Genomic DNA, 26,507 nt, shown 5'->3' with positions numbered 1-26,507 from the left:
GGAGGCGCAGAACGGGCAGTGTTTATGAAGGCACATCGTTACATTTATACATCGCTGCTTTTTAAAATTGCATATATGTATTTTTCTACAAAAAAATCGGGAAATTACGACAATAGCGTTTATGATAACAGCGTCGAAGCCTTGTGCGCAGGTAAGAGAAAAACGTTACTGTCCACACTTCCTACGTGCGTATAACCCATCAGCATGAAAATGAAAAGGTACAATTTGACGCAAAATGTATTTGCAGGAGTAACCACGAAAATGGTGTACTTTTTTTGTGTAAGAAAAAAAAAAAAAAAAAAATAAATAAAAAGCACATACCTGCGCACTGCACATTTTGCTATGCTTTTGTTTATTCTGTTTTTACTCTTTATGAAGAGGGCAGAATTATTTTTTTTTTTTTTCCATCATATTTGTGACTGTACATTTTTGCAATACAGTGAGTACACGTTTGACGAATGTGTACATTGCTGCATAAAATTATTTGAAAATGGCAAAAAGGGTAAATTAAAATGTTATATAGACATCCCTTTCCACTTTGTAATGTACGCACTTTGCATTTTTCGGCAAAAAATTAACTCACGTGTACCCTTGTGTTTCCATTTGCGTCAGAACAGTTTCGCTGGGAAAAAAAATCAACTGCAAAAATGTTGACGCGTAGGCGTTAAGTCTTTCGCATCTGGGACTGCAGCAGATTGTCCGCGCGTGACTGCGCAGGGGGGGGTGCATACACAAAAACACATGCATACGTACATACGCATATAGCATATACGCAAATACACATGTATGCATTTTTGTGCGTATTTTTGCATATATGAGAGAGCACCCCCGCGGCGTTTGCCAAGCGAACAAATCGGGAGAAAGCAATATACCTCGCGAGTGATGAACGCCTTTTTAGCGCGCAAACGCGTTGGGAGTCACCTACCACGTAGAGCGTTCTCCCTTCTCCCCCCCCAAAGTATTAATAAAATAAAGCAGAAAGCTTAATCCGCTCTCAAATAAAAACACATACATAGTCATCCTCCATCCATATGGGGACCCCACTTCAAACGGCATACAAAATAGCACTGTGACAAAATGAACAGCAATTCGATCTTCGAAAATCTGAGCGACTTCTCAAATTCGTACGTGGATAAAATTCACAGGAGCAAAGAGGAGGGCGACGCAAATATAGCCTTCCTGTGCAGTAGGAAAGAAGCAGTTCTACATAACAGAAGGGGGAACATTGAGAATTTGCTCATAAACAGTGACTATAATTTCGTAGCGCAGTTAGACATAGTTAATAAGCACATCGCTGTGGAGGCCTGCGTGCCAGACGTTTCTCATCATGTGAGGGGAACTAAACGGAGTGCCAAAAGGTTTGCTGGTGCAGATGAGGACCCAGGCCGGCAAAGGGTGCGGCCGAAAATGGCCTCCAAAGTGCTGCCCCCCGTGGGGCAACCGGCAAGGAAAAAGGCCGAGCAAAATGGTAGGCAAAGGGTCAAGCAAGGGGTTAAGCAAAGGAGCGGGCAAACAGTGCGAAGGAACTCAGCGCAGGAGGTGCGTCGAGGGGTGCGGAAAAAAACACCCGAAGAGGTAGGTCGAGGGGCACGAAAAATTACACCCGAAGAGGTAGGTAGAAGGACACGAAAAAATACACCCGAAGGAGTAGGCGGAGGAGCACGACATAACACCCCCGAAACGGTGGAACAAGAGAACATACGTGGCGAGGAAAAGCATCTCAGCAGCCCCGCCTCTTCCTCGGATTGGTATGACAAAAACATGTACAGCCATTATTATCTACTGAACAAAAGTTGCGCGTACTTAAAGTCAAAATGCGTTAGGGATACACTTTTAGATTCATATAGAATGGAGGTGGAGGAACGGATCAGTGGGAACCACCAGGCTAACCTTCATGATGAAAATGACGAGAGAGATGGTCACACGTGCGTCCAGAGCTACCCCTATGATAACGCAAAAGTGGTTAAAAAAAGGGCGTTCCATTTCGCAATTGATAAGGAAAAAGCTCCCGATTTGGAAACACATAATGGTAATATGAGCTCGGACATATTACTATATAATAGCGAATATGATGATGGCAAATACCCGCATAGAATAGAGACATATGATTCTTTAAAAGGTGAGTGTGAAAATGGCACCAATTCTGCGGACCGAACAAAATACGACGATGATGAATCATCTCTCGAGATGCTACACATTCTGGAGAACGAAAAGGAGAACAACATCTCGGACATAAACAATTTCTCCGTGCGTACACATTCATACAGACACAGTGAAGAAACGTATGCGGAGCAAAAAAAAACATCATCGAGTAGCATGTCTCAATTGATGAAAATAAAATTTTTAATAAATAAAAAAAAAAATTCATCCAACGGAAAAAATGGAAATTCCCCATTTTCTGATTATAAAAATAACAACACATTTGTAAAAATCCTCATGGCTGAAATAAAAATAGAAACAAAGCTGTACAAGTTAATTTTATTTCTGTTCCTTTTGATACTATTGTCACTCTTTAAGGATATGTCTAATTACATAGTTATTACAAGAAAGTGCTACAATATATATGAAAATCCCATAAAATCGATTAAAAGAATATTAAAATATGCAATTTGGGGGTTAAAAATTGGGTATAAATTCAGTTCTCCATTTATTCTTTATATGTTATCATTTTTTGGTGTAATAATTTTCCGTACTTTTTTACTTCTCAACATTCCTCTCCTCCTTTTGTTACTTTATTGTAAATTTTTTTTGAAAAATGAGGAGCCCACTGTTAAGCTGTACCTCCTTTTTGTTGTCAACATGTACAAGTATATTGTTTTTCATTTTGTTCACATTTTGAAGAATTATTCCAATGGCATTTGTTTCCGTGATTTTTTGCCCGTCGTTTGTGTGTCTTTTCATTTCTTTTTTGTTTCCCTCTATCGAATTGTGCGCAAAATTTACGCTCATAAAGTTCGCTGAGTTTTTTCGTTCAAAGTGGGGAGCGCCGTCAATATGCAAATCGCAAGTGGCATCGCATATACGCTTCACTGCAGAGATGGTACGTGAAACTTAGCAGGGGTAGTCGCTCCCATCAGGCGCGTGTTTCCTCCTCACAAATGGCTCCGAAAAATAAGGGCAGGGTCACTACCCCGTTTGTTAGCTCGCACATTCATTTGCGCCTTTCCATTTTACTCCCCCCCACCCGCTGCTTCATCGCCTTGGAAAAATGCGTCCCCGTACCTACATATGGCACGCCCGAAAATATGTCCCCCAAAAAATGTCATAGAGTGAGCCGCGCCGCGGTGGGTTTAAGCCTTTTTTTTACGGCGCAAAATTGCGGCACAAAAAAGCGGCACAAAAAAGCGGCACAATTTTAGTGCACCCTTTTGCGTACCCTTTTGCGTACCCTTTTGCGCACCCTTTTGCGTACCCTAACGTGGCGTCACTCACTAAAAAGGAACAGCACCGGCTATTTTTAGCTGCACGGCAAATCCCACATGCCGCTCTTCGATTAACAAAAGAGAGGGGACAAAAATGAATGAAGAAAAAAAGTGGAAGCTCATTTTTGCATTTTTTCCTACATCGATATCCACACATGTGCGTGTAAGTATTTGCGATATAAGCATAGAGCCACATCTCTAATTGGCACAAAGCGCAGGAATATTTCCTACAAAAAGAGGTTCCCATTTTTAGAAACCCCCCCCCACCCTTAGCGTTCACGTTTACTAGTGTATACTTAAGCCACTTTAGAAAAGTACAGAGAAAGAGCTTAAAATGGATACTCGCATGGATATTGTAAAATGGATGATAAACTCATTAAGCGGGTGCACGGACAAGAACCAGTGTAAGTTTATCCCCCCCACCCTTTTTCATTTCTTTTGGCTCACGTTCGTGCGCTTCCACGTGTGCACTTATACGAATATGTAAACATATGTGTTGTAGGTGTATCCCCCCCCCTTATATGTGCATACCTACCGGTGAGTGGCCATTAATTACCAACCCCCCCAACCGCATAATACTTCCTCTCCACTTGCAGATGTGTTTCTGTTAAACGAGCTCCTTTCCCTCTTCCCACGGCACGCCGAAAAGAGCCTAAAATTGTGCCTAAAATCTAAAATTAAAAAGTATATCTGTATAATTGATAATCCTCCTTCGAATCGTTGCCCGTCGACTGTCCGTCAGTTAAGGAAAAAGAGCAAAAAATGGCGGTGGATAAGACAAGACGCATGTTTAAGTGATTGCACCGATGTTGTTACAGCACAGAGAAGTAGGGGACCTGTAAGCGAAGATTTTTTTCCTGAACTTACGAAAAACAAAAAGAAACTGAAAAAAGCGCGCTTTCATTTCTTTGTAGTCTGTGGAAATTACCAGAAATATCTCGTCTCCCAAAATTTCTGCTCCTGTTTTTATTTTAAGGACAAAGTTTTGTGCACCAATACGGACGTAGTGTGTAAGCACATTTTGTCCGTCCTCCTATCGGAGATTTTCAAAAATTACGAGGAAGTTATACTAGGTCCCAGTTTGTTCTATGCGTGGTTAAGGAAGAAGCTCCGCCGTTGATTTTGGGCCCCAAGTTTGCTCAAAGGTGAGCCGTTTGTGGGCAGCGGTACGCAGCATGTGATGTATGCACACCACGTGTGGAAGCAAAATGCACACGCACACTTTTGGGCACACTTTTCTGCACACTCTTCTGCACACTTTTCTGCATGCTTATGTGCATGCTTATGTACACACTTGTGTGTGTTCCCCCGGTGGGAGGTCTGCCCTGCCGCTTTCCCCCACCAAGCGAGAGGAGAGAAGGGGTGCGTGCCCCTGAGATGGGGCCGTCAGCTGAGCTGCACCTTCCCCGTTAATCATTTCCCCCGTTTCTGTATTTTTTTTTAACTAACGATAAAAAGAAAAAAGGAAACAAGTTTAGGGAAACAATAGTAAAAATAATGGTAATAATAATGGTCGTAACAATGCTAGTAATAATGGTAGTAATATTGCTAGTAATAGTGGTCGTAATAATGCTAGTAATGGAAGGGTTCGGTTTATATCAAAAATAGCTACAAATGTGGTGTACGTGGAAAAGGAATAAAACAAAAAGGAATGAAAATCTGGCGTGTAGGTATCTGCGTGCGAGCGCATGAGCTTCGCAAGTTGCAAAAGAATGCGCATAATTCTTTTCGAAATAACAACACGATTATTTCTACGGGTTATTTTGCGCGTTCGGGGGGGTTAACACATGTGTGTATGGGATCTTCCGCATGGGCGCGCGTAAGTGCGTACTAAAGTGTGCATAAATACTCCCCGCGGGGCCGTTTCCCTCCTGGCACGCACATTAGGGGGGCCCAAAGGGGATGAACATAAATAAACCCACATTTACTGAAAAATCGCCTCCCCTTACAGAGAAAAAAAAGGCAAAGGGGTACATAAGTATGCACATGTAAACGTATACATATAAACGTGTACATATAAACGTGTACATATAAACGTATACATATAAACGTACACATATAAACGTATACATATATAAATACATATATGCGCAGAAAAAAACGTCGGGGCGATGTGCGAATTCGGGGTACTCCTCGCTCGGGACGCACCGCACGCGCGACTCCCCTTGGACAAGCGTCACCCTTTCCGTAAAAAAAAATTCCCACTTGGGGCGGTTCGCACGGTGCAATTTGGCTACTTGTGGGTGTTTTCGTTTAACTTTCGCTAGGTTGCGCTTTCCGCCTACTTCGTCACGAACTACCTCGTCACTCTTTACTTCACCTCGCTTCGCTTCGCCTCGCCCCGCTTCTCCCCTCCGCAGTGCTGCCCCGGGTGCGAAGCCTACTTGTGCGAGTGGCCGAAGTTCTTCCCCCTTGGGGGATAGACGTGCGAGCCGTCAATACGATTGCACATGTGCTCCTCCAGGTCCTTCCTCAGGTGGTTTCTAACACTATCGTCTGGCACCGTCGTGTACCAAATCTCTATTCTTACGTACCCATGACGCGTCGTGCTTAATTTATCTACTAGCCTAATCCCTGTTATTAAATTGTAGTGTTTTAAAGTGCACCCAATGATGGCCAAAACAAGGTTGTTCCAAAATTCGTCTATCTGACTGTATGGAAAATCCCTTGGTACAAATTTATACTCAAAATGACCACCTTCAGAATTCGCTGGGTCTTCCCACATGGGTTGAATATTGTCTCGAAAAATCATGAGGGCATCTATAATGCGAAGAGTCCCATCTTCCGATAGCCTCGTCATACTCTTCTGTGCAAGAAGGTCACTTGGCTGAGGTAATCTGTTCCATAGTTGCCAGAATTTCTGTACACTATTAAATTTTGCCAATGGCCTTGTGTAATCCTTATAGTTATTACTTTGTTTAATTTTGTTGTCTGACACTTGTTCCCATATGACCCAACTGTATTGTAGTAGCAGTGGGTTCGCGAGGTCTATCTTTGTTGCTTCTAGCTTTTCACACAGGTCGATTGCGTCCTTATTGCTTCTGTTAAAAGTTAGGTACTTCATTTTGCTCGCGGGGGTGGGAGTCTCTGCGTGGTGAGTTATATTCCGTCACAGATGTTTGCCTATAGCGACTTACTTCAGAGCTGTTTGCCAAACGTGTAGGTTTATGCGTGTGGGTGGGTATTTCCCCTTTGCAGCGCGAAAAACGGTGCTTTTTTGTCGCAGTCCGCTTTACGCAGTTATTTCCTCCGCTTTAGAGAAATCCACAGAGGGGGGCGGCTCAGAAAATGTGTCGTTGGAAAAAGTTAACTTTTCACCCTTTACGCGAACGGCACGCAAAAAAAAAAAAAAGAAGGTACCCGTCAGGGGCTACATGTACAGAAGTAAGCCGATATATGCATATGCGTAGTATACGTCCCTTTATTCCCCCTGAGCATACGTTGGGAAACCGTTCGCAAGGGTACAATTTTATGTATACATATGAGTATGCATATACGTATGCATATACATTTGCGTATACACGCTTTGCAAACGTCCGATCGCTCAAAACGAAATTCCCGTTTATTCACATGCTGCTATACAGAATGATGCGAAGTCCTTCATGTTAGCCGTTTTTTAAAGCCTTTGGCCTTCAAGCCAACAAAATGAGGAAAAAAAATGTTAAAACGTGAAAAGGGCCGCTAACGCATCGATGAACTTCGCAAAGTGGAAGTGAAGAAAAAAAGAAAAGCGACAGCTCCGCGGTACATTAATATGCAAGTTGCAAGTGTATGCAAAAATATACATAAATATAAGTATAATTTTTTTTTAAGTTAATTTTTTTTTTTTTTGCGCCGCAGTGCGCCAGAAGCGAAAAAGAAAAGCCACATCCCCGCATACGAGAAGAATTGATGTATACCGCGTGACGCCTGCCAGCTCATTTTTTTTTTTTTTTATTACCATTTTTTCTGAGTATGCTATAAAGCTCTACAAATTTTTTGAAAAAAAAAAACGCAACAAAAATAGGCAAATTTAATTGGAAATGCGCCAAGTTTTATCTTATTACTTCGAAAAAATGTACCGCATGGCATCAGTACTGCAAATATCCTACATATAATGTTTGCTTAGGAAGGAACAAAGTTATAAACTATTTTAGTTAACCCTTTTGCCTGCATAACAATTGAGGGATTTTCCAGGGTTCACAGTGTTCACTCTTCACAGCGTTCACTCTTCACAGTTCAGAGTTTTTTCCTTCTTGCAGAAGATCAAAATTTATAGGCATAACGTGCGTCCCCTCTCTCTACACTGTACGTAGAATTGAAGAGGGGATATACTTCCCACATTGGCTATCGAATTAGCTCGAATTGTAGAAAATAAAAAACCAGTGGATGGCGCTGCGGTGGGCAGCGATAGGCAGCGGATATCTTTGCATGGGCTGGAAAATTTCTTTTCTTACCCATTTTCGGCATGACAGGAACGTACACTTTTATATTTACGGTACCACGCAGAGGCTCGCGAACACAGCGGTTATTTGTTTTTTTTTTTGCTTGTCAGTTTGCCTATCCGTTTGCCCACCTTTTTACCACCCCCGCTTAAACGCGCTTAATCGATGTGTGGACTCGTGCAGCCACTTCTGGGCTTCGCATTTTTGCATGCACATAATTCATTCTTGCCAACGTAAAAGGAACCTCAAAGGGAAAGAAACGCTCGTGATAATGAAAAATAAACGCGCCCTTTAATGACCTTGCAGGGAAAATTAGGGCAAATAAGTCTAAAACGTTACATTCGAAAGTTTGAACAGATGCTTTAACTTTTTTACTTATGTTTTACATTTAATATGGGGGGCGTGTTTCAGGTCCCTAAAAATGGAAGTTTAATTTTTTGTTATAAGGGTGTCTTTATTTGAACTAATATATGTTCACATGTTTTTACCTCCAAATTAAGAGACGTTTTAAACGCCCACTTGAATCACTTGTAAGAGCTAGAAAATTGTAGCTGCATACATTTTTGCCTGAACGTGGGGTGAGAAAAAAAAAAATTATTTTCCAGACGGGTTCACAACTGAGGTGCAGAGAAATGGACATGCATATGCATGCCCACATTTCAGGAATATTTTACTTATTTTAAAACCGTTTTTGGCGAATATTTATCATTTTAACATTAGCGTTTCTTCCTCGTTTAATATACACAACTAGGTTTTTCTTTGCTATATATGCGATTACGTAAGGTTACTCAGTGTTCGACGCTCACCCTTTTTGTTATTAGTTTCTATTTCCACCATATTGCGTTCTTTGCGTTGTCATAAAAGGGTTAATAAAATTAGGGAAGTTTTTTCTCAAAATGGATGACGATTAGCTGTCTTTTTTTTTTTTTTTTTAAAAGTGATTTTAAAAATTAAGATGGAAAGCGCAACAATGGACGAATTAGCGGTAAAGTGGGCAACGCGCTCAACAACAACTTCTGTGCTGGGAGGGTGGACATGTAAGTACGTTTTTTAATTCTCGAAAATGGCTGCCACAATGAACTTTAAAAATATGTGACTACCTGTAATGTGGCATCGGTTGCAAGCTTGTGTATTCCCCAAAGGAGTTTTCACGAACGTTTCGTAGCACCGCAAGCAGGGGTCTGAACAGGTGACTCTATAAATATGTACATATATAAGCACATATACATATGCACAGATTAAGCTTTTTATTTATTTGGCTGGGTGCCGCGTCCAACACGGCTTCTCAGCTGCTTAGTCGTTTTTATTACGAAGAAAAGAATATAGCTTTTTTTTCTTTTTCTCTCTAAGCTGTAACACAGGGCAACAAGCCAACCAATTTGAAAAAACATAATGTTAAAAGGTTGAAAAAAAAAAAAAAGGAAGATGAAACATTAATAGCTAGCTGAACAAGCCAAAATGACTTTTATGTTAATAAACTTAGCAAAGTGTTATGTACAGGAAAAAATAAAAAGTATGCTTATCTTCATTTTTTTTTTTTTTTTTTTTTGTTCAGGCAAAAATTTAGACAGAATGGCTATCCAAGGAATAATCCCCACAAAACACGAACAGCTACGAATGCAGAAAAGGTCTGTTCCTTTTAAGCTGATAGCCGCAGTTGCAATTATTCTCATATTATACAAACCATAAATGGAGATTAGGAAAAAGACAGGGGAAAACTCACAGCTTTTTAGCTGTATGGTTAGCTAGCTATTTGGAAAAAAAAAAAAAAAAAAAATACAACATTACAACATTACAACGTTGCAACATTACGACAACTTCGATTTGAAAATAAACTTTTACGGCTATCGTTATTATTGTTTTCATTTTATTTATTAATTTGCTTATTTACTTTCTCATTTACATATTTTTTTCTGCAAAAGTTTATAAATTGTACAATTTTTAACTTTTTATTTCTCCATCATTTGAAGTTTCTTATGCCTAATTTAACAGTGCATGTTCTCCGTGTTTTTTTTTCGTTCTGCTCTTTTTTTTCGTCTCCCATTTTGTTTCGTTCACCTTTTTTTGTTTAGTTTGTCTTTTTTTGTTTAGTTTACCTTTTTCGTTTAGTTTACCCTTTTTTGTTTCGTTCTGCTCGTATTGTTCATCCCCCATTTTGTTTCGTTCACCTTTTTTCGTTTGTCCCCATTTCCCATGTGTGTCTTTTTACTCCTTTCACCCCTTCAAGACCACACAACGGACTTTCACATACCCACTTCTTCCAACGCAGCTTTAAATATACATTTTTTCTGAATTTGTTTCTCTACCTGAAATATCTTTCATTCTTCATGTTTTCCTAGTTCTTTTTCATCGCATGATACATTTTTTCAAGATTAATTTCGCTTACCCTTTTTAAGCGTAAATGCAAAAAAGCACGTCACATTTAAACCTTTAAAAAAAAACAGTGAAGGACAAATGAACAAGTCTTTTCTGTTAATAGCTTCCTACTTCTGCCTTGTTGTTCACCTCGGCACGGTGATAGCACAGCGTAGCCAAGATGAATCTTCTCACCAGTACGTCCACTTAGCAGGGAATGGCCGCAGCGTAAAGAAGGCCACCCTCGATAAGGACATACCTGAGGGGAGAATATTAACAAAAAAGCAGTCTTTTCTTCAACATAACACTTTAGCAGTAGGATCATTAGCGGCAGGATCATTAGCGGCAGGATCATTAGCAGCAGGGTCACCCCCGCCACCATGCGTGGGTGACGACGACTGCTTTTGTCAGAATTTTTACGACTTGACTTTAATTATCGACGAATCTGGAAGCATAGGAATTAAAAATTGGGAAAAGCATGTCATCCCATTTACAGATAAAATTATAAAGGACTTACATATTGGCGAAAATGAAGTCCACGCAGGAATCTTGTTGTTTTCCAACTTCATCAGAGACTACGTTACCTTTGATGAAGACGAAAGCTATAAGAAGGATAAGCTTTTGAAAAAAGTGGACCAGCTAAAAAAAAAATATGCTGCTGGAGCTGGAACCAAGATTGTCTCAGCTTTGGATTACGCATTGGAGAAGTACACTCACCATAAGAAAGGGAGACCCAATGCCCCCAAAGTGACCATACTTTTTACTGACGGAAACGACACCTCCTCAAGCAGCTCTACAAAGCTCCTTGATATGGGATTAACATACAGAAAAAAAAACGTAAAATTATTAGTTCTCGGTGTTGCAGCAGCGAAAGATGTTAATTTAAGAGCAATAGCTGGTTGTGGAGACAAGAATGTCCCTTGCCCATATGCCATGAAGGCGGAATGGGATACAATAAATGATATAACGAAAAAGTTAACGAACAAAATATGTCACACGGAGGAGGAAGACGAGGAGATCACCACTACTACTACTCCTCCCCCCCCGCAGCAAAATCCCTGCCAAGGAGATGACTGTTTCTGTGAAGACTACTACGACTTAACGTTAATCTTAGATGAATCCGGAAGCATTACCCTGAACAAGTGGAAAATTGACGTTGTCCCCTTTGCAGAAAAGGTAGTAAGTAATTTAAACATAAGCAAGGACAAAATACACGTAGGCATTATGCGTTTTGCCATTAAGGTAAAAGAAGATGTTAGTTACGGACAGGAGACGAGATACGACAAGAGTGCCTTAATAAATGTAGTTAAAGAATTGAGAGACAAGTACGGGAGCGGACAAGGAACCCGCCTTGTGGATGCCTTAGAACACTCGCTCACAAATTTCACGAGACATCCAAACAACAGGCCCAACGCACCTAAAGTGACCATTCTATTCACAGATGGCAATGAAAATTACAGGCGACCCAGCGACGTACGCAATATAGGATTGAAATATAGGAAGGAAAACGTGAGGCTCATTGTGGTAGGGGTTTACAAAGCTACCATAAAGAGTCTAAAAATGTTGGCTGGCTGCGGCGAGAATGAGCACTGCCCGCAGGTCATCAAGTGCGACTGGGACCAGCTCACCAGCATAACGGAGGTGATCACGGATAAGATATGCGACATAGATGCGGGGGAGCTCCCAGGCGGTGAGGAGAAGCCGGGCGGTGAGGAGAAGCCGGGTAGTTCGGATAAGCCAGGCGGTGAGGAGAAACCGGGTAGTTCGGAAAAACCAGACGGTACGGAGAAACCAGGCGATGCTGATAAACCAAACGGTTCGGATAAACCAAACGGTTCGGATAAACCAAACGAGCAGCACCCCCCCTGCGCAGACTGGGACGACTGCTACTGCAAGCACTTCTACGACCTAACCCTAATTTTGGACGAGTCGGCAAGCATAGGCAATTTCAGATGGAGCCACGAAGTCGTTCCGTTTGCGACCGAAATTGTAAAATCGTTACACGTGGGCTACAGCGCAGTGCACGTAGGCCTCTTACTCTTTGCTGACTCAAGAAGAGACGTTGTGAGATTTTCCGACGCAACCAGATATGACAAATCGTTCCTCTTGCAGAAGATAGAGAGCTTAAAGGGGGATTACAGAAACGGGAAGAAAACCTTCATTGTGCAAGCCCTGGTATATGCATTAGCTAGCTATACAAAAGGCTCAAGTAGAGTAAATGCCCCCAAGGTAACGATGCTCTTTACAGACGGTAATGACTCCAGAGAGTCAGATGAGAGATTATACCAGACTGGCTTGTTGTATAGGCGAGAAAAGGTGAAGCTACTAGTGTTGGGCGTTTCGATGGCTGATGAGAACAAGCTACGGCTACTAGTAGGCTGCACGCGAAATGCAAACTGCCCATTTGTGATTAAGGCCGAGTGGGGACAATTGCCTAGTGTGTCGAACGAATTCGTGAGGAGGATATGCAGCTCGGGTCCGATAATACCCCCCGAGGATGGGAGCAGCTCACCACCACTACCACCACCTGAAGTGGCTAATCCGACGGACCCAGAACCAGTTGTTCCTCCCCCCCAATGCCAGGGAGACGAGTGCCTGTGTCAAAGCATGTACGATTTGACGTTAATTCTGGACGAATCAGCCAGCATAGGACACTCGAACTGGAAAAAGCAAGTGTACCCCTTCGTGGAAAAGATCGTAAGCAACCTAGAAGTTTCGGAGAGCAAGGTCCATGTAGGAATTATGCTATTCGCTAAACATATGAGAGATTTTGTGAGGTTCTCCGAGAAGGAGAGTTACGAGAAGGACAGTTTAATGAGGAAAGTCCCCGAGTTGAAAGGTACCTATAAGGCTGGGTCACACACCTACATAGTGGAGTCTCTAGAGTATGGCTTGCAGCATTATACAAAGGGGGCAAGCAGCAGGGCAGATGTCCCCAAGGTGACCATCTTGTTTACAGACGGGAATAACAGCAAGTCTGGAGATGAAATTTTGTCTAATGTAAATTCCCTGTACAAGAAGGAGAACGTGAAGCTGTTGGTGGTTGGGGTTGGCGCAGCAAGTATGCCCAAGTTGAGACTACTGGGGGGATGCCACAAGACGGAGGGAGATTGCCCCTTCGCAATAAAGACCGAATGGGACAGTCTCAAAGATATATCACAAGGGATGGTGGACAAGATATGCAACACCGATACGGAGATAAACCCACCACCACCACCACCACCTTCCTCAGGAGGGGCCGAAGTGGCCACTCCATCATGCACCGGTGACGAATGCTTCTGTAGAGACTACTTCGACTTGACATTCATAGGGGCCCCCTCCACAAAGAAGAACAGCAGGAGGAAGGATGAGCTTACCAAATATGTTACTAAAATTGTTAACACATTTAACGTGGGTGAGAAGCACGTGCATGTCTCTCTTTCTCTTCACTTGGGCGCGAAGACGGTGAACACCGACTTTGACAGTGCGGTGGCGAGGGACAAGAAGGAACTACTCAGCGCGTTGGAAGTCATGTCGACGGAGTGGGCGAACTTGGGAAGAAAAACGAACATTGCGGAGGCTTTAACAGTGGGGTTGAAGCAGTCGTTTTCGACTGGGCATAGGGAAGACGCCCCCAAGGTGGCGCTGCTGCTGACCGATAGTAACAACGATGTGTCTGAGGAGGGGATGCTGCAAAGCGTGTCCAAGCAGTACGCAGATAGGAAGGTTAAACTGTTGGTCGTGGGAATTGGGAAGCTGCCCGAGGAGTTACTATTCATCGCGGCGGGATGTGCCTTGAGTGGTAGCGGAGGTGATCCTCCTCGTTACGGTCAGACTTGCCCCACTGTCTTCATCTCTTCTCGATTTTCGTACATAAACAGTGTGGAGAAGTTTTTAGGCAGGAACGTATGTGATGGTGGTGGTGGCGGTGATGGCGGCGCGCAGCAGGTTGAGCCTCCTCTGCCCCCTCCAAGTCTCCCCTGCCAGGATGACGAATCGTGCACCGAATGCGACGACGATGCATGCAATAATGACCCCACCTGTAAAAAAATTTTCGACATAGCAATAGTGATAGATCAATCGCGCGGCATCACGAATGACCAGTGGAAGAAGTACGTGAGGCCCTTCTCCACTTACGTCATCAAGTCGAATTACTTGGCCAAAAATAGGACCCATGTGACGCTGGTGAAGATGGGGAGGACAGCAAAGGTGCTATGGAAATTGGGAAGAAAAGCTAGCTATAGGAAAAACCAAATGATTAAGAAGGTGAACAGGATGGTCAAAACGTCCACGAGCAGGAAAGACATCGCCAGGAATTTGAAACACCTACGAGAAGAGGTGTTCACCAAGAAGACCTCCTCCTCCTCTTCTTCTTCTCCCGCCCCCGACAGAAGGAAGAAGCTCATCATTATGTTAGTGGAGGGAACGTCCCACACCGACCTGAATGAGCTGCGCAGAGAAGTAGCGCTGCTCAAAGTGAATAACATTGACCTGTTTGTTTATGCCATAGATAACGTTGACGATGAGGAGTATAGAATACTTGGGGATTGTGAAAACGCCTCATCCGGGGTTTGCAAAAACGCAGTGAAGGTCACCTGGGACAAGTTACTATCCTCTGAGGAGATACATAGCAGCTACATATGCAACCAGTACCCTGCAGATGCCGAATGTGCCGAGTGGGGTGACTGGAGCCCATGTCCAGATAGCAGCACCTCCTCCACGTGCAACAACTTGGCCGTTAGCAAAAGGGAGAGAAAGGGACCGCCATATACCTTGAAGGAGGAGGAATACCTAGACGACGGCCGCCACATGCATGGAAGCTCGTGTACAGACTTGAGCTCCATCGAGTACAGAGCCTGCCCCGTTACGGAGGAGTGCAACGATGTTTGCGGCGATTTTGGCGAGTGGAGCCAGTGCAGCGCGAGTTGCGGTGACGGCATAAGGACGAGGCAACGCGCGGGTGCAGCGGGAAGAGGGGACGCCCCACTGGCAGCCTCCTTCCAAGACGACCAAGCCGATTCGTGCCAGCTGTTCAACGCGACCGAGGTCGAAGCGTGCAATGTCCAAGACTGTGACGATGCAGAAATATGCGAGGAAGTCGGGGAGTGGGGCGAGTGGTCCGCATGTTCCAAGGCGTGCGGATACTCCACGAGAAGCAGGACGTTCGTCATTCTGCCGGAGGACATGGACGAGTACGCGCACTGCTCGACGTTCGAAAAGTCCGAAACGGAGGTGTGCTCGGTTCCTGCGTGTGAAGATGAGAAGTGCTTCGAGTGGGAGGAGTGGACCGAGTGGTCGGCGCCCTGCGGGCCCCGGAAGAGGGTGCAGCGCGCGCGCCTCTTCTCCGGTGGTAGTAGCGGCGGAAGCGGTGGAAGTGGTGGTCGTGGAAGCGGCGGAGCGGCGCACCCACCGCCATCACCAGCCGGCTCCGTTCCCCGCCCGAACCCATCCAGCCAGGCGCACGAGTGCGAAGCTTACTACCAGAACAAAGTCGAGCGTGATGACGGATCTAACGGCGTCCCTTGCACGGACAACCCCTGCGGCAGCTGGTCCGAATGGTCCGAGTGCGACCGCAAGTGCAACGTCGGAATGAGGATGAGGCGGTTCATTTCGAACGTGACTGGCTTTGTAGGAGATGATGAGGATTTATGCTTGGAGTACCACAACGAGATAGAGACGGAGCCTTGTCTGGACCTGCCCCTTTGCGATGAGGGGGAGTGCAACGACTGGGAGACGTGGGTTGGGTGCGGCGAGGAGGAGCACCCGGGATTGCGCCCCGCAACGTCGCCCCGGGGAGCCTCCACATCATGCCATGCCTCGCCGAGGAGAAGAATCCTCACGAGAAAACCAGAGCTGCTGCAACACAGAAAAGAGAGCACGTCGAAGTTTTGCAGCGACTACAAGTTATTCAGAGAAGAAGAGTGCCCCGTGTTGGGCGGAGCCACCCCGTGCAACGACGCGCTGTGTAACGAGTGGGAAGACTGGGGAGAGTGTTCCCCCACGTGCGGAACGGAATCGTATAGAGTTAGGAGGCGAAAGGAGCCCCTGGAGCTGATCCCCCCATCGGAGGACATGGACGGCAAGATGGGTCTGACCTGTGAGCAGCAGAATGTAAGGATAGAGGAGCGCGAGGCCTGCAGCGTGCCGGCGTGCGCGCCGCCCTCGGGAGGAGGCGGAAGTGGTAGCGGCAGTGGTAGCGGCAATGGCAGCGACAGCGGCGGCATGGGGACCGGGGAGAAGGTCTCGCTGGCCGCAGGCATCCTCGGGCTCGCGGCGCTGGGCGTGGGGGGCATGATATACGGCTACAACACCCTGAATGGAGGGGAGGCCCCGCACAGCTCCAACATGGAGTTCGAGAACGTGGAAACGGACGGGGCAGAGGTGGAGAAGTCGAATGAAGACTTCGAGGTGATTGACGCCAACGACCCCATGTGGAACTGAGGGGGGTGGGAGCAGCGTGAGGGGGGGTAGCAGCAGTACACACACAAGCAAACACACAAAACAACAAACTGAAAACTACACATACCTGTCGGGCCTTCCCGTTTTGATGGCAGCACGCTCGGCGAGGAGACACGGCCGAAATGGAGTTGCGCGCAAGTTTGGCCCCCCCACCCCCGCTGCGCCATTTTTTATGTAGAACCGTTTGCTCTATTAGAGCGCTGCTTTGGCTTACTGTCCCAGGTACCTTGTAAATCCCCTCGCAAGGTGGGACATTTTTTTTTTTTTTTTTTTTTTTTCTCCATTCATGCGAAGTTTGTTACATAATTTTGGAACATAACACACATAGTAGACTTAAAAAAGGCGTTTCATTTTTCGGCAATTAGTTTGCAGATCTGTTCACGCTGTACTTATTATTAGGTGGGATAGCGCAGTGGCATATATAGGGCACTGTGTGTGGGGCGCATGTAGGAGGCGATTTTTACACAGATGCTGTGTTTCTCTGTAGTTCTTTCGCTGCCTTTTCATATTTGCGGGAGCGGTTCGGCCCATGTGTTCATGTTGAGGGGCGGTTTGAAGAAAAAAGGGGCGCTTCAGATAGAAGCCCCATCGAGTTGGCACTTCGCAAGCGCGGGGAAAAGGGTACTCGCGCTAATTCGTCAGCGCACGCAAACCTGCGTAATGCAGTAGCGTACACGTGCACAGTTGGTCCGTAAGGGGCGCGAAACTAGCTCCCGTTTGAGACGCACATAGGGATAGAGAAGCATAAAAATGAAGCGGCCCGTGCAGATGCAGGCATAGCCCGCTGTCCCGATAGCATCTTTTAGGGGAACACTTGGCTCAACGAAAATGGGCAGAAAAAACGACGCGTCCATCGTTTAGTAGGATTTACTAAGTAGGGACGTTTTTATTTTTTTTTCTATTTTTTATGTTATTTTTTTTCTATTTTATTATCTTATTTATTTTTTTTTCCCGCAAAACGATTCTGTGCAAATGGTGAAAAAGGTGCACGCTTTTTACTCTCAGATGGGCTAAGCGCCGATTTTAAAAAAGGGGTCCTCTCGGCTGCGTTGGGGGGGGCGCCAGGGTGAGCGCTTCAGTTTTGTTCCGTTAATAGATGGCACTGTAAATTAGCTTCGCTCCTTGGCTCCGTTTCTGGGCGTCACTTCTCTGCTCCGCTCCCCCCCGGGCCTACATGCACACAAACACGAATACACTTACTCGCCAGTGGAATGTCTAGACAAGTCGAGACCCCAAATGGATCATCCCCATTGCGTGGAGTGTACCAATTTTGCGAAGGAAAGCAAAAAGGGTGGAAGGGGTCCCCATGTGGAAAAGCTCCCCATCGATGTTAACGGTGAGAAGTTCCGCCAGAATTTTAAGGGCTACTTGAAGAATGTGAACCAGGCGTTTATTCACTCTCGCCACGATGTGTTCTCCTCTTTTAACTGGAGCAATTTGGAAAGGGTAAGCACCGCCAAGCGGAAGAGGCGACTTGGGCATCGAAAAGGTCACTTGAATGTGGGAGGTATGCCCATAACTTTGGCCAACCTTTGCTTAATGTAGGTCCTTTCCGATTATGGGACCAGCGATGTTGTAAAAGCGTTCAGTGCTAGACTGGCTTGTGCGCGCAGGTACTCATAATTAGCGGCGGGAATTTCTCCACTTCGCCATTTCAATGCACCAGTTTATTTTTTTCCCTCCTTTTTTTTGTGTACACTGCACATTTGGCCTATGTAATGCTCATCGCAGTTTTAGGCTGGAGTTGACGGAGAGTTATAAGATGCACAAGGAGGAGCAGTACATGGTAGGAGCTTTGCAAATGAAGAAAAAAAAAAAAGAAAAGGGGCATACTTTTTTTGGGATGCTAAATTTGTGTGCATTTTTTTTGCTCGGCTTGACTACCCCCTGGAGTGATGAAGTGGAAATAAAGTCAACACCACATGGGGGCGCTTCTCTTTTAGGAAAGCACTTTGGAGCGGGAGAGCCACCTTAGACACCGCAAATTAAAACAGAGGTAACTGCGGTGGTAGCCGAGTCTTCTCTTGGCACTTCTTCTCTTGGCCGCTTCTTCTCTTGGCACTTCTTCTCTTGGCCGCTTCTTCTCTTGGCACTTCTTCTCTTGGCCGCTTCTTCTCTTGGCACTTCTTCTCTTGGCCGCTTCTTCTCTTGGCAGCTTCTTCTTCTTCTCCTCTCCCCCATGTGTGGTATGTATTTTCCCCCTACTGACCTTTTTTTCCCCCCCTTCATGCGTGTAAACCAATTTAGGCACTACGAGCAGATGGGGAAGCAGATGTTCGCGCGGAACCAGAGGGAGTACAGGGACTTCGAAAGGAAGGAGCAGGTAGTTAGGCGGCAGGGGAACCCGTCCATTTGCAGCGCGTCCATTTGTGCCGCTCCCATTTGCTTCGCCCCATTTGCTTCCCCCCCTTGCAGCAAAAGGCGCGCCAAGAGGGGAAGCGAAAAGTGCAGGGCGTGGTGAAGAGCATCATCCACGCCGCGTTCAAGGTGGCACAAATGGGGACCACCTACGGCGACTCCTTTTTTTACGACGCCTTGTTCTCCTTGGAGAAGTCTTTTTTTATGAGGAAGATAAAAAATATGAGTGAGCTTGCCCAAAACAACGCCCGCGTGAATGAGCTAGCTGTGGCGGGCACGCCGATGGGCGTGTTTGAGAAGGGGGAGAAAAAGCAAAAAAAAGGGGAACGAAAAGAGGAACAAAAAGAGGTGAAAAAAGAGGAGAATGAGCAAAAAATGGCGGGGAAAACAACCGAAGGCAGACCCACCGAAGGGCTCCCTCGGGGCCCGCCGAACCAGCTGAATCTTCTCAGATGCCAAGGGACCGTGGATTGTCTTTTCCGCCTGGATCTGCGAAACGTTTCAGGTTGGCACAGGGTGATACCTGCATGGATAAACGTGTAGGCACCGGCCAGTTGGGTTCCTCTTAGTCAAAGTGGCCCCCCATCCCCCCTTCTATCACCCACCACACAGCGGGAAAAGGGAACGGCACAGAAAAACGCGCGTACATGCACATGCTGGCGTATCTGGCTAACCAAGGCGAGCTGTCTGGGATGAACAGGAAAGAGCTCCATTCTGAGCACCCGGACATTCGCTATGGAAGGCGCTACTCAGATTATAAAGAAAAACTGCTGGAGGGCCTCTCACAGATTGATATGAATTACGTAAAGGAGAGAATGGTGAGAAGATGCTTAACAAGGAACGGGAAATTTTGCGCACATATGTACCTGTTCTGGCTTTTTTTTTTTTTTTTTTTTTTTTTTTTTTTCTCCCCTTTTTGTTCATTCACGTTTAATATCCTTCCTCAGGGGGACAAACACTTCTCCACTTTTCCAATGGACGTTGTTGAAGAAAGTTAAATTTGAAGAGGCCCCAAATGAATGTGTCTTTTTTTTAGCCATGTGGTTTTGGGGCCTCTCCAAAGAGGGGTAAATGCCCCACTGCAAGCGAATGAAGCGACACCCCATTATAGCTGCTTCTCCTTTTTTGCATTTGCCCCAAATTAGAAGTTAAAGAATTGCCGCTGCTGAAGAGTTTACTGTTGACACTGTTTAAAAAAGGGTCCGCGTGAAAGGCACATGCAGGGGGATCCCTCCCCCTTCCCCCTTAGTTGCTGCCACCTCGATGAGAGTTATGCCGACGTTCATTCGAGTGTACTAATTTATTATTATTATTATTATTATTATTTTTTTATTTTTTTTTTTTTTCTTTCCGCATTTCCAGCCCGAGGGAGAACCATCCCCGGGGGAAGTACACCCTGCCCCTGAAAATTGCAATCACGGGGAAGATCAAAAAAGGTGGGCCAAGAGAACTGGGTTCAATTGGGCGCATACACATGGAGAAAGGGAGGGAGAAAGCGAGAGAGTGATCGCATGCTGGTCAGGCAGATGGGGAGAGACAACTGCAGGTGGCCTCCTCAAATAGCGTCATGCTAAGCAGAGCTGCCTCCCCACGCGCGTCACTCCGTACCGCTTCCCCTGTTTGTAGACGCTAAAAGGCTGGCTGAACATTTGAGGAGGAAGTTCCCCCTAAAGGTATACGACGTTGATGAGATTGAAGAGGACGTCCGACGGGTTTGCAGCGGGGGGAGCAGTCACGATGGTAAGTACAGCAGGTGGGATGCATCCCAAAGGGGGAAACCGGCACAGCTGCAGAGGTAGTTTCTCTCGCTGAAGAGCAAGCCCGCCACGTCGCATCGCTAACCGATAACCGCCGCACCGCCAACAGCAGCCCCGCGGTTGGAGACAAGTACAGACGCACAAAAGACCAAACGGAGAATCGCCAGGAAGATAAAAAGGATCGCTCAAACGTTGGAGCAAAAGAATTATGAAGAAAAAAACAGGGATAGTCTCTACGCAGATTTGCTGTACTACCTCATAAAGCACGACTATGACCTCTTTCATGTGAGCAGACGGGGGGGGAAGAGCAAAGGGTTAAAGGAAGTCTCCCCAAACGAAGAAGCAAAGGGCTCAAAAAGGAACAAGTACAGGGGGTACATCATCGTCAATTTCTTTTATTCCCTAAAACAGTACGCCCTCTTTGAGCTGAAGGTGAAGAAGCGTTTTATCTTCAACGGTTTTTCACACGAGCATCTTCGCAATTTGGAAAGGGGAGTAGTACCCCCTGGGGATAACACCCCCCATAAGAATAAAGCGGAGAATCAAGAGGGAAAAGGAGACCCTAAACTGGGGGTGAACAAACATGGTGGTAATAAAAAGCGAAGCGGTAAAACTGACGCTGCGGTGAGGCCCCTCCCCGATGATGGCGATGCACACAGGGAGGAGGAAGTCACAACGGAACTGCAAACCAGTGAAATGGAAAAAAAAAATATTTTATTTTTCTCCAATTTTATTTGCAACATTGAAGATTGGAATTGCGTTAAGGGAAGGCACCACTTCTCCGGGGCGACTGATGTGCACTTCCACGTTGAGAGGAGCAATAGGGAGATGAACAGAATTTTATTTAGGCGCATCACCAGGGGGGAACTCTCCACCGGGGGTGGTCGAGAAGAGGACAGAGATAGCCACACGGAGGGAGACCTCTCTCCAAAGAGAAGCGATGATGTATTTATAAAACTGAAAAGAGTCAACCCTGCTAGTGTGCTCAAGCGCAGAAGCGAAAGCGACACTGAACTTCGGATCCCACAAGGTTGTAAAAGGAAAAAAAGGCACACCATGAAGTGCAGGATGGTGGGTGCGAAGGGGGTTCCAAAAATGACTCCTAAAGAGGTACCGAAAAAGACTCCCAAAACGGGACAACACGGAAAAGACCCCAGGTGCACCTCTCCGGATGAGCAAAAGTTCCGCCCCAACTTGCATCTAATGAGACGGATTTTCCAGATGGACCGAAGCTGCCAAGAGGTGGAGGCATTCCTAAGGGAAAACGAGGGGGGGGCCACCTACCCGCGGTTTCATCTGCTGGGGAGGCACCCCTGCAGGTCGGCGAGTCTTTTAGTTTCGAGGGTTTTGCGGAGTGGGCGGGGGCGCAGCGGAGGGGAAGTGGCTTCCCCCGGGGGGGGCATAGGTGAAAAAGAAGCCAAAATGGAGGGAGAAAAGGACGCCAAAATGGAGGGAGAAAAGGACGCCAAAGTGGAGGGCAAAAAAGACGCCAAAGTGGAAGGCGAAAAAGACGCCAAAGTGGAAGGCGAAAAAGACTCCAAAATGGAAAACAACTGTGCCGCTAAAAGAGACCCCCACCCGGGGGGAAACCCCCTCCCCCGCAGGGTGGACAGCCGCACAGCCACCTACTTCAAACTGCGCTACTGCCACATCGTCAAGGGGTACATATCCCACCTCTTCAACCTCTTCATGTGGAGAGAAAATCTAAAAAAGAACGTAAAACAGACGGTCGAAGAGGTACATAGAAATATGCACATATTCACAGAGGAGGTAGAAATAGAACCCATCAACGAAATCGTTCAGTCCTACAACCGATTGAGAACCTCTGGGATTCGAAACAAAAAAGTGGATCTAGTCTTGTGTAAAGAGATGAACAGCATTATGTTAAAAATATGGCTGCGCATTTTGAAGGGGAAAAAGGACTCCACACAGAAGCAGAAAATGTACATACCGAAGTGGATGGATAAGCAGATGTCCCTCCTCATCTTTTTCGCCTTCTACTCAATCAGCATAGAACACGAGTTGTATGTGAAGTTGGCCCACTTTGTAAACGAACTGATCTGTTGTCTCCTCAATCAGGAGGATGGGTCTGCATCCAAAAATGAAAAAGAGAAACATTTGCTCATTTTTCATTATTTCCCAAAAAGTAAAAAAGATTTCTACTCATTTGAGGGGGGCAACTATCACTTCCCCTTTTTGCAAAACGTTCGGGAGGATGTGCGAAAGTTTTTAACGGAGCATCTGGATGGGAGAAGTTCAAGCAAGTCGCGAAGTGACGACTCGAATGGGCATGACAGCCCCTTCCACAGGGAACGAGAAAAGGATCTCCTCCTCCTAGCCAAAGAGTTCCATTTCTTAAGCAGCTGCAGATTTGTTCATAAATTTAATTGCCTCCTCAACGATACGGTGGCTACCCTTAGAGAGTACCTCTTCATTTTCCATGACCTTAACAACTGCATTAACGATTTTATCTCCCTACACTACTTCGCCATCTACAAACGGGTGAATCTCACCTGTGTGAATGTGAAGAGGGCCATCCAGAGTGAAAGGCCTATCCGTTTTTCCTGCACTGGGGGGATGCGAAAGGGGAACACCCCAGGGAACGCCACCGTGAATAACGCGCACAAACCTGCCGGGAGGAGAAAGAAAAAAAAAGGCAACATCGCAAATGAGGAGCATCCCTTTTTTAACCGCACCGAAATGAAGCAGTCTTTTCGAAGGAGCATGACGTTCACTTTTTTAAAAAATGTTATGAGCCACATCCTCGTTGGACACCACTCCGTTGTGATATCCAGGGGGGACCTCCAAAATGCAATCACGCAGAGTCTCCTTCTTGTAAAAGACAAGACAGAACAAGTGACCATCTCCAATTGGATTGGTGGTACTCTCCTAGACGCCTACTTCGAAGAGCGCAGTGTATCCCCGGAGCACTTCCTCCAAAACAGTCGGACGAACGATCATAACGATTCGCCATGTGTCTTCCCTAACACGGAGGGAAAGCAAAACGGATATGCTTTTTTTCCAGACTTTTTTTTCTTTCTCCTTTTTTTTTTCTTCAAAAGGGAGGGCCATCCTACTTGCGCTCACAAGGTTGGCTCTGCGTGCGCGTTTTCGGGGTGGCCCGTGTGCGTGGCTGCCACGTCTGCCCAGCATTGCTACGTCTACCCAGCATTGCCGCGTGTCATTGCTACGTGTCACTTCTACTCGCCACTTCTCCCCCCCTACGGTCAGATTTTCCCGAACTACCTGAACGTCCTGGAGCAGAAGCTGGCATCCACGGGGGAGCTCAGTGGGGGCGAACTGCTGCAGGTGCTGAGGGGCTGCCTCTCCTTTTGGGCAAGCTTGGCTGATGGGGGCAGCCCCCTTGGCGGAGGCGCTCAGGCTGAGCGGGGTGACGAACAGAGTGGCGAAAAGTGCAACTCGGAAGACGCCGCGCATTTCTTCTCAAGGAATACCGCCAACCCAGCAGCTAGCGAAAACTGCGCAGAGAGAAACCACCTGAACAAGACGAAAAAAAAAAAAAACTGCGAAGAAAGCATCGACCATTTCACATTCGCACAGTTTGCCGCCCTGGGACTATTCGATTTCGCGGACACACGGAAAAAACTCAAAAAGGAAGAAACACAAAAGAGGAGCTACGAAACTTATCTGCTAAATAAATTCGTTTTTAATTGTTTATTTTCACTTAGTTTATTTCCTAATTTTTACGAACATGTCCAAATTTATGTAAAAAATTATTTGTTGAAAAAAAATGCAGAAGTGGTCTCCTCCTTTGAAAAGTGCGTCATGGAGAAAATGAAGAGTGCAGAGGGGAGGGCGGGGGATGTGGCCCTCGTGTCCCCTGCGCAGCCAAAGGGGGAGGGACTAAATGGTTTGAGAAGGGGGCAAGACCATTCTGCGACGCTGTTTAATACAAAAAAAAAGGTAGGTTGGGCGTGGCGCGCAGTCCCGTTGTCGCAGGTGCCCATATGCTTAAGTGCGACGTGCCGATGAGCACGCACGAATGCACGAATGCACACATCCATGCATCCACGCAACTAACCGCGGCGCCTCCCTTTCACTCCTCCACAGGTGCGGGTAAGGGAAATACTCATTTTTTTTCACACCAGCTATCCTTGCGGCTGCTAAAGGGGGGCGAAGCAACTTCGCCGCAGCTTCGACGCAACTTCGACGCAACTTCGACGCAACTTCAACGCAACTTCGTCACAACTTCGTCTCAACTTCGACGACGCTAGCGAGACTACTGCTCCCCACGCGGGAAGCATTAAATTCGATAATGCTCTCGCAATGGCCAGTGATTTAAAAAAAGGGGGAGGGTCAGGAGTTCACGGATGGGGGTGTGCCTATTACTCCCTACGCGCGCCGCAAAGGCAACCCCCCGTTGCTTCTTCTTTCCACAGCTTCACTGCCAGGGTGACGTTTTTGCAGCACACAGACAGGCACGTAGGCGCAAAAAGGGCTAACGTCCCGCTTGCCCAACCGTCCGCCCCGAAGAAGCATCCCTAAAATAACGTCTCGTCAAAATTAAAAAAAATCGTAGACTCTAACACACGCTGATCATATTTGTTAAAAAAAATTTCGATAAAATTCTGAAACTTTTTCATGTAGGTCGATTTCTGGAAGAAATCCTTCAGATAATCCATCAGGGCAAATTTGGATTCACTTTTTAGTTTTTCGCTTTCCCCCCAAAGGTGAAGTGCGCTCTGCTGGTTGGCGGGGCTCTGTTGGTTGGCGGCGTTCTGCTGGTTTGCTTCTCCCTTCTGGCTCCGTTCGACGTTACCTCCACCGTGGTACTCACCCGTTTCCCCCCCTTGGCCAACCGCGTAACTGCTGGGCAAATCTCTGCTCAGGACATTCCCACTGGGGAGGCCCCCCTTGCGTCGTCCGTTCCGCACCTCTTCATCGTGACTCCCCCTTGGAAATGCGCTGTAAGTGGCAGCTCCCACCCCATCGTAGCTTCTATTCTTCGTCTGCGTTCCCTGCTTAGCATGCATACCATGCATATCCTCCGCGCCCGCCATGTAATCGATGCCCCTCCCTTGGCAATCACCTTCCCTTCGTTCCCTTTCCTCCATCTGTGCCTCATTCGGATATAACGTCTTAAATAGCTTGTTCAAATTTTTTTTTATCTTGACGGCATTTTTTTCCTTTCTAGGGTTGTAACCCTCCTGAGCGTTTTGGCTCGCCTCCTTCAAATGGCTTTCCCTTCCCTCCCTGGTTGGCATTGGCGTGAAAAAGACGTTCCCATTTTGTCTTGCATTCTTAGATTGGCTAAATGAGTAAGCAGCTGTGCAATTGATGAAAACCGCCAGGTAAAGGAGCAGCCTTGCGAAGGAAGTGCCCTCCATTTTGAAGCTCGACTGGGGTGCGTGTCTTTTGAGTGCGGTTGCCAAATTGCATGAATGGGGGGGAGCGGCGCTTCAACTGGAGGGCTGCGTGGTATTCCGCGTGGTGGTCCAACTGGTAGTCCAAACGATAGTCCTCGTGACGGTGGGGCGAGCCTTGGCTTCAGCCTCGCTGCACGCCTGTACAAGCGCATACACTGGCGTGCATACAGACGGCCTTCACCCTTCCCTCCTCGGGGGGGAAATGGGGGCGTTCGAAAAAAGGCACTGCGCAGCGGCAACTTCGTTCGGGCAACCCGCCTGCTCAGTAGCACTAGCGCGGTCCCTCTTCCCGTTACTGTTCCTGTTCCTGTTACTGCTACTGTTCCTGTTTGTTTGTTTGTTTGTTTTTTTTTTCCTCACGTGGAG

At 46.4% G+C, this 26,507-nt stretch overlaps 7 protein-coding genes across 7 annotated transcripts; 5 read left to right on the top strand and 2 right to left on the bottom strand.

Moving 5' to 3' along the window:
* Window positions 1-1,077: 1,077 nt before the first annotated feature.
* PVX_095490 (hypothetical protein, conserved) lies at window positions 1,078-2,961 on the top strand (the record flags this gene model as incomplete). The annotated part of the gene is made up of 1 exon (XM_001614514.1): window positions 1,078-2,961. The coding sequence occupies one exon, from the start codon at window positions 1,078-1,080 to the stop codon at window positions 2,959-2,961; it is 1,884 nt and encodes a 627-aa protein (XP_001614564.1).
* A 545-nt stretch (window positions 2,962-3,506) lies between these two features.
* On the top strand, window positions 3,507-4,947 carry PVX_095485 (hypothetical protein, conserved). The gene is made up of 2 exons (XM_001614513.1): window positions 3,507-3,826; window positions 4,019-4,947. Exons 1-2 carry the CDS (start codon window positions 3,757-3,759, stop codon window positions 4,540-4,542), a joined length of 594 nt encoding a protein of 197 aa, XP_001614563.1. The 5' UTR covers window positions 3,507-3,756; the 3' UTR covers window positions 4,543-4,947.
* An 855-nt stretch (window positions 4,948-5,802) lies between these two features.
* Window positions 5,803-6,486, bottom strand: PVX_095480 (translation initiation factor E4, putative; the record flags this gene model as incomplete). The annotated part of the gene is made up of 1 exon (XM_001614512.1): window positions 5,803-6,486. One exon carries the CDS (start codon window positions 6,484-6,486, stop codon window positions 5,803-5,805), a length of 684 nt encoding a protein of 227 aa, XP_001614562.1.
* A 3,814-nt stretch (window positions 6,487-10,300) lies between these two features.
* Window positions 10,301-16,621, top strand: PVX_095475 (CTRP adhesive protein (invasive stage), putative; the record flags this gene model as incomplete). Its single annotated transcript, XM_001614511.1, has 2 exons — window positions 10,301-15,502; window positions 15,638-16,621. The coding sequence occupies 2 exons, from the start codon at window positions 10,301-10,303 to the stop codon at window positions 16,619-16,621; spliced, it is 6,186 nt and encodes a 2,061-aa protein (XP_001614561.1).
* Window positions 16,622-17,589: 968 nt separating this feature from the next.
* Window positions 17,590-19,540, top strand: PVX_095470 (hypothetical protein, conserved; the record flags this gene model as incomplete). The annotated part of the gene is made up of 6 exons (XM_001614510.1): window positions 17,590-18,085; window positions 18,185-18,252; window positions 18,371-18,425; window positions 18,583-18,635; window positions 18,887-18,962; window positions 19,055-19,540. Exons 1-6 carry the CDS (start codon window positions 17,876-17,878, stop codon window positions 19,538-19,540), a joined length of 948 nt encoding a protein of 315 aa, XP_001614560.1. The 5' UTR covers window positions 17,590-17,875.
* Window positions 19,541-19,689: 149 nt separating this feature from the next.
* PVX_095465 (hypothetical protein, conserved) lies at window positions 19,690-25,057 on the top strand (the record flags this gene model as incomplete). The annotated part of the gene is made up of 7 exons (XM_001614509.1): window positions 19,690-19,815; window positions 19,945-19,990; window positions 20,034-20,064; window positions 20,360-20,433; window positions 20,624-20,737; window positions 20,864-24,682; window positions 24,990-25,057. The coding sequence occupies 7 exons, from the start codon at window positions 19,690-19,692 to the stop codon at window positions 25,055-25,057; spliced, it is 4,278 nt and encodes a 1,425-aa protein (XP_001614559.1).
* A 199-nt stretch (window positions 25,058-25,256) lies between these two features.
* Window positions 25,257-26,102, bottom strand: PVX_095460 (hypothetical protein, conserved; the record flags this gene model as incomplete). The annotated part of the gene is made up of 1 exon (XM_001614508.1): window positions 25,257-26,102. One exon carries the CDS (start codon window positions 26,100-26,102, stop codon window positions 25,257-25,259), a length of 846 nt encoding a protein of 281 aa, XP_001614558.1.
* Between the last annotated feature and the right edge of the window lie 405 nt (window positions 26,103-26,507).

This window comes from Plasmodium vivax, chromosome 8 (genome assembly GCF_000002415.2).
Source record: "Plasmodium vivax chromosome 8, whole genome shotgun sequence".
NCBI classification, from domain to species: domain Eukaryota; phylum Apicomplexa; class Aconoidasida; order Haemosporida; family Plasmodiidae; genus Plasmodium; species Plasmodium vivax.
This window is presented reverse-complemented; position numbering and strand designations above follow the sequence as displayed.

Excerpts from the sequence above, each read along its gene's own strand:
- PVX_095485 (XM_001614513.1), top strand. The coding sequence starts at position 3,757 with ATGGATACTCGCATGGATATTGTAAAATGGATGATAAACTCATTAAGC. Across the intron at positions 3,827-4,018 it reads GTGCACGGACAAGAACCAGT|ATGTGTTTCTGTTAAACGAG; the intron begins GTAAGTTTATCC and ends CTCCACTTGCAG.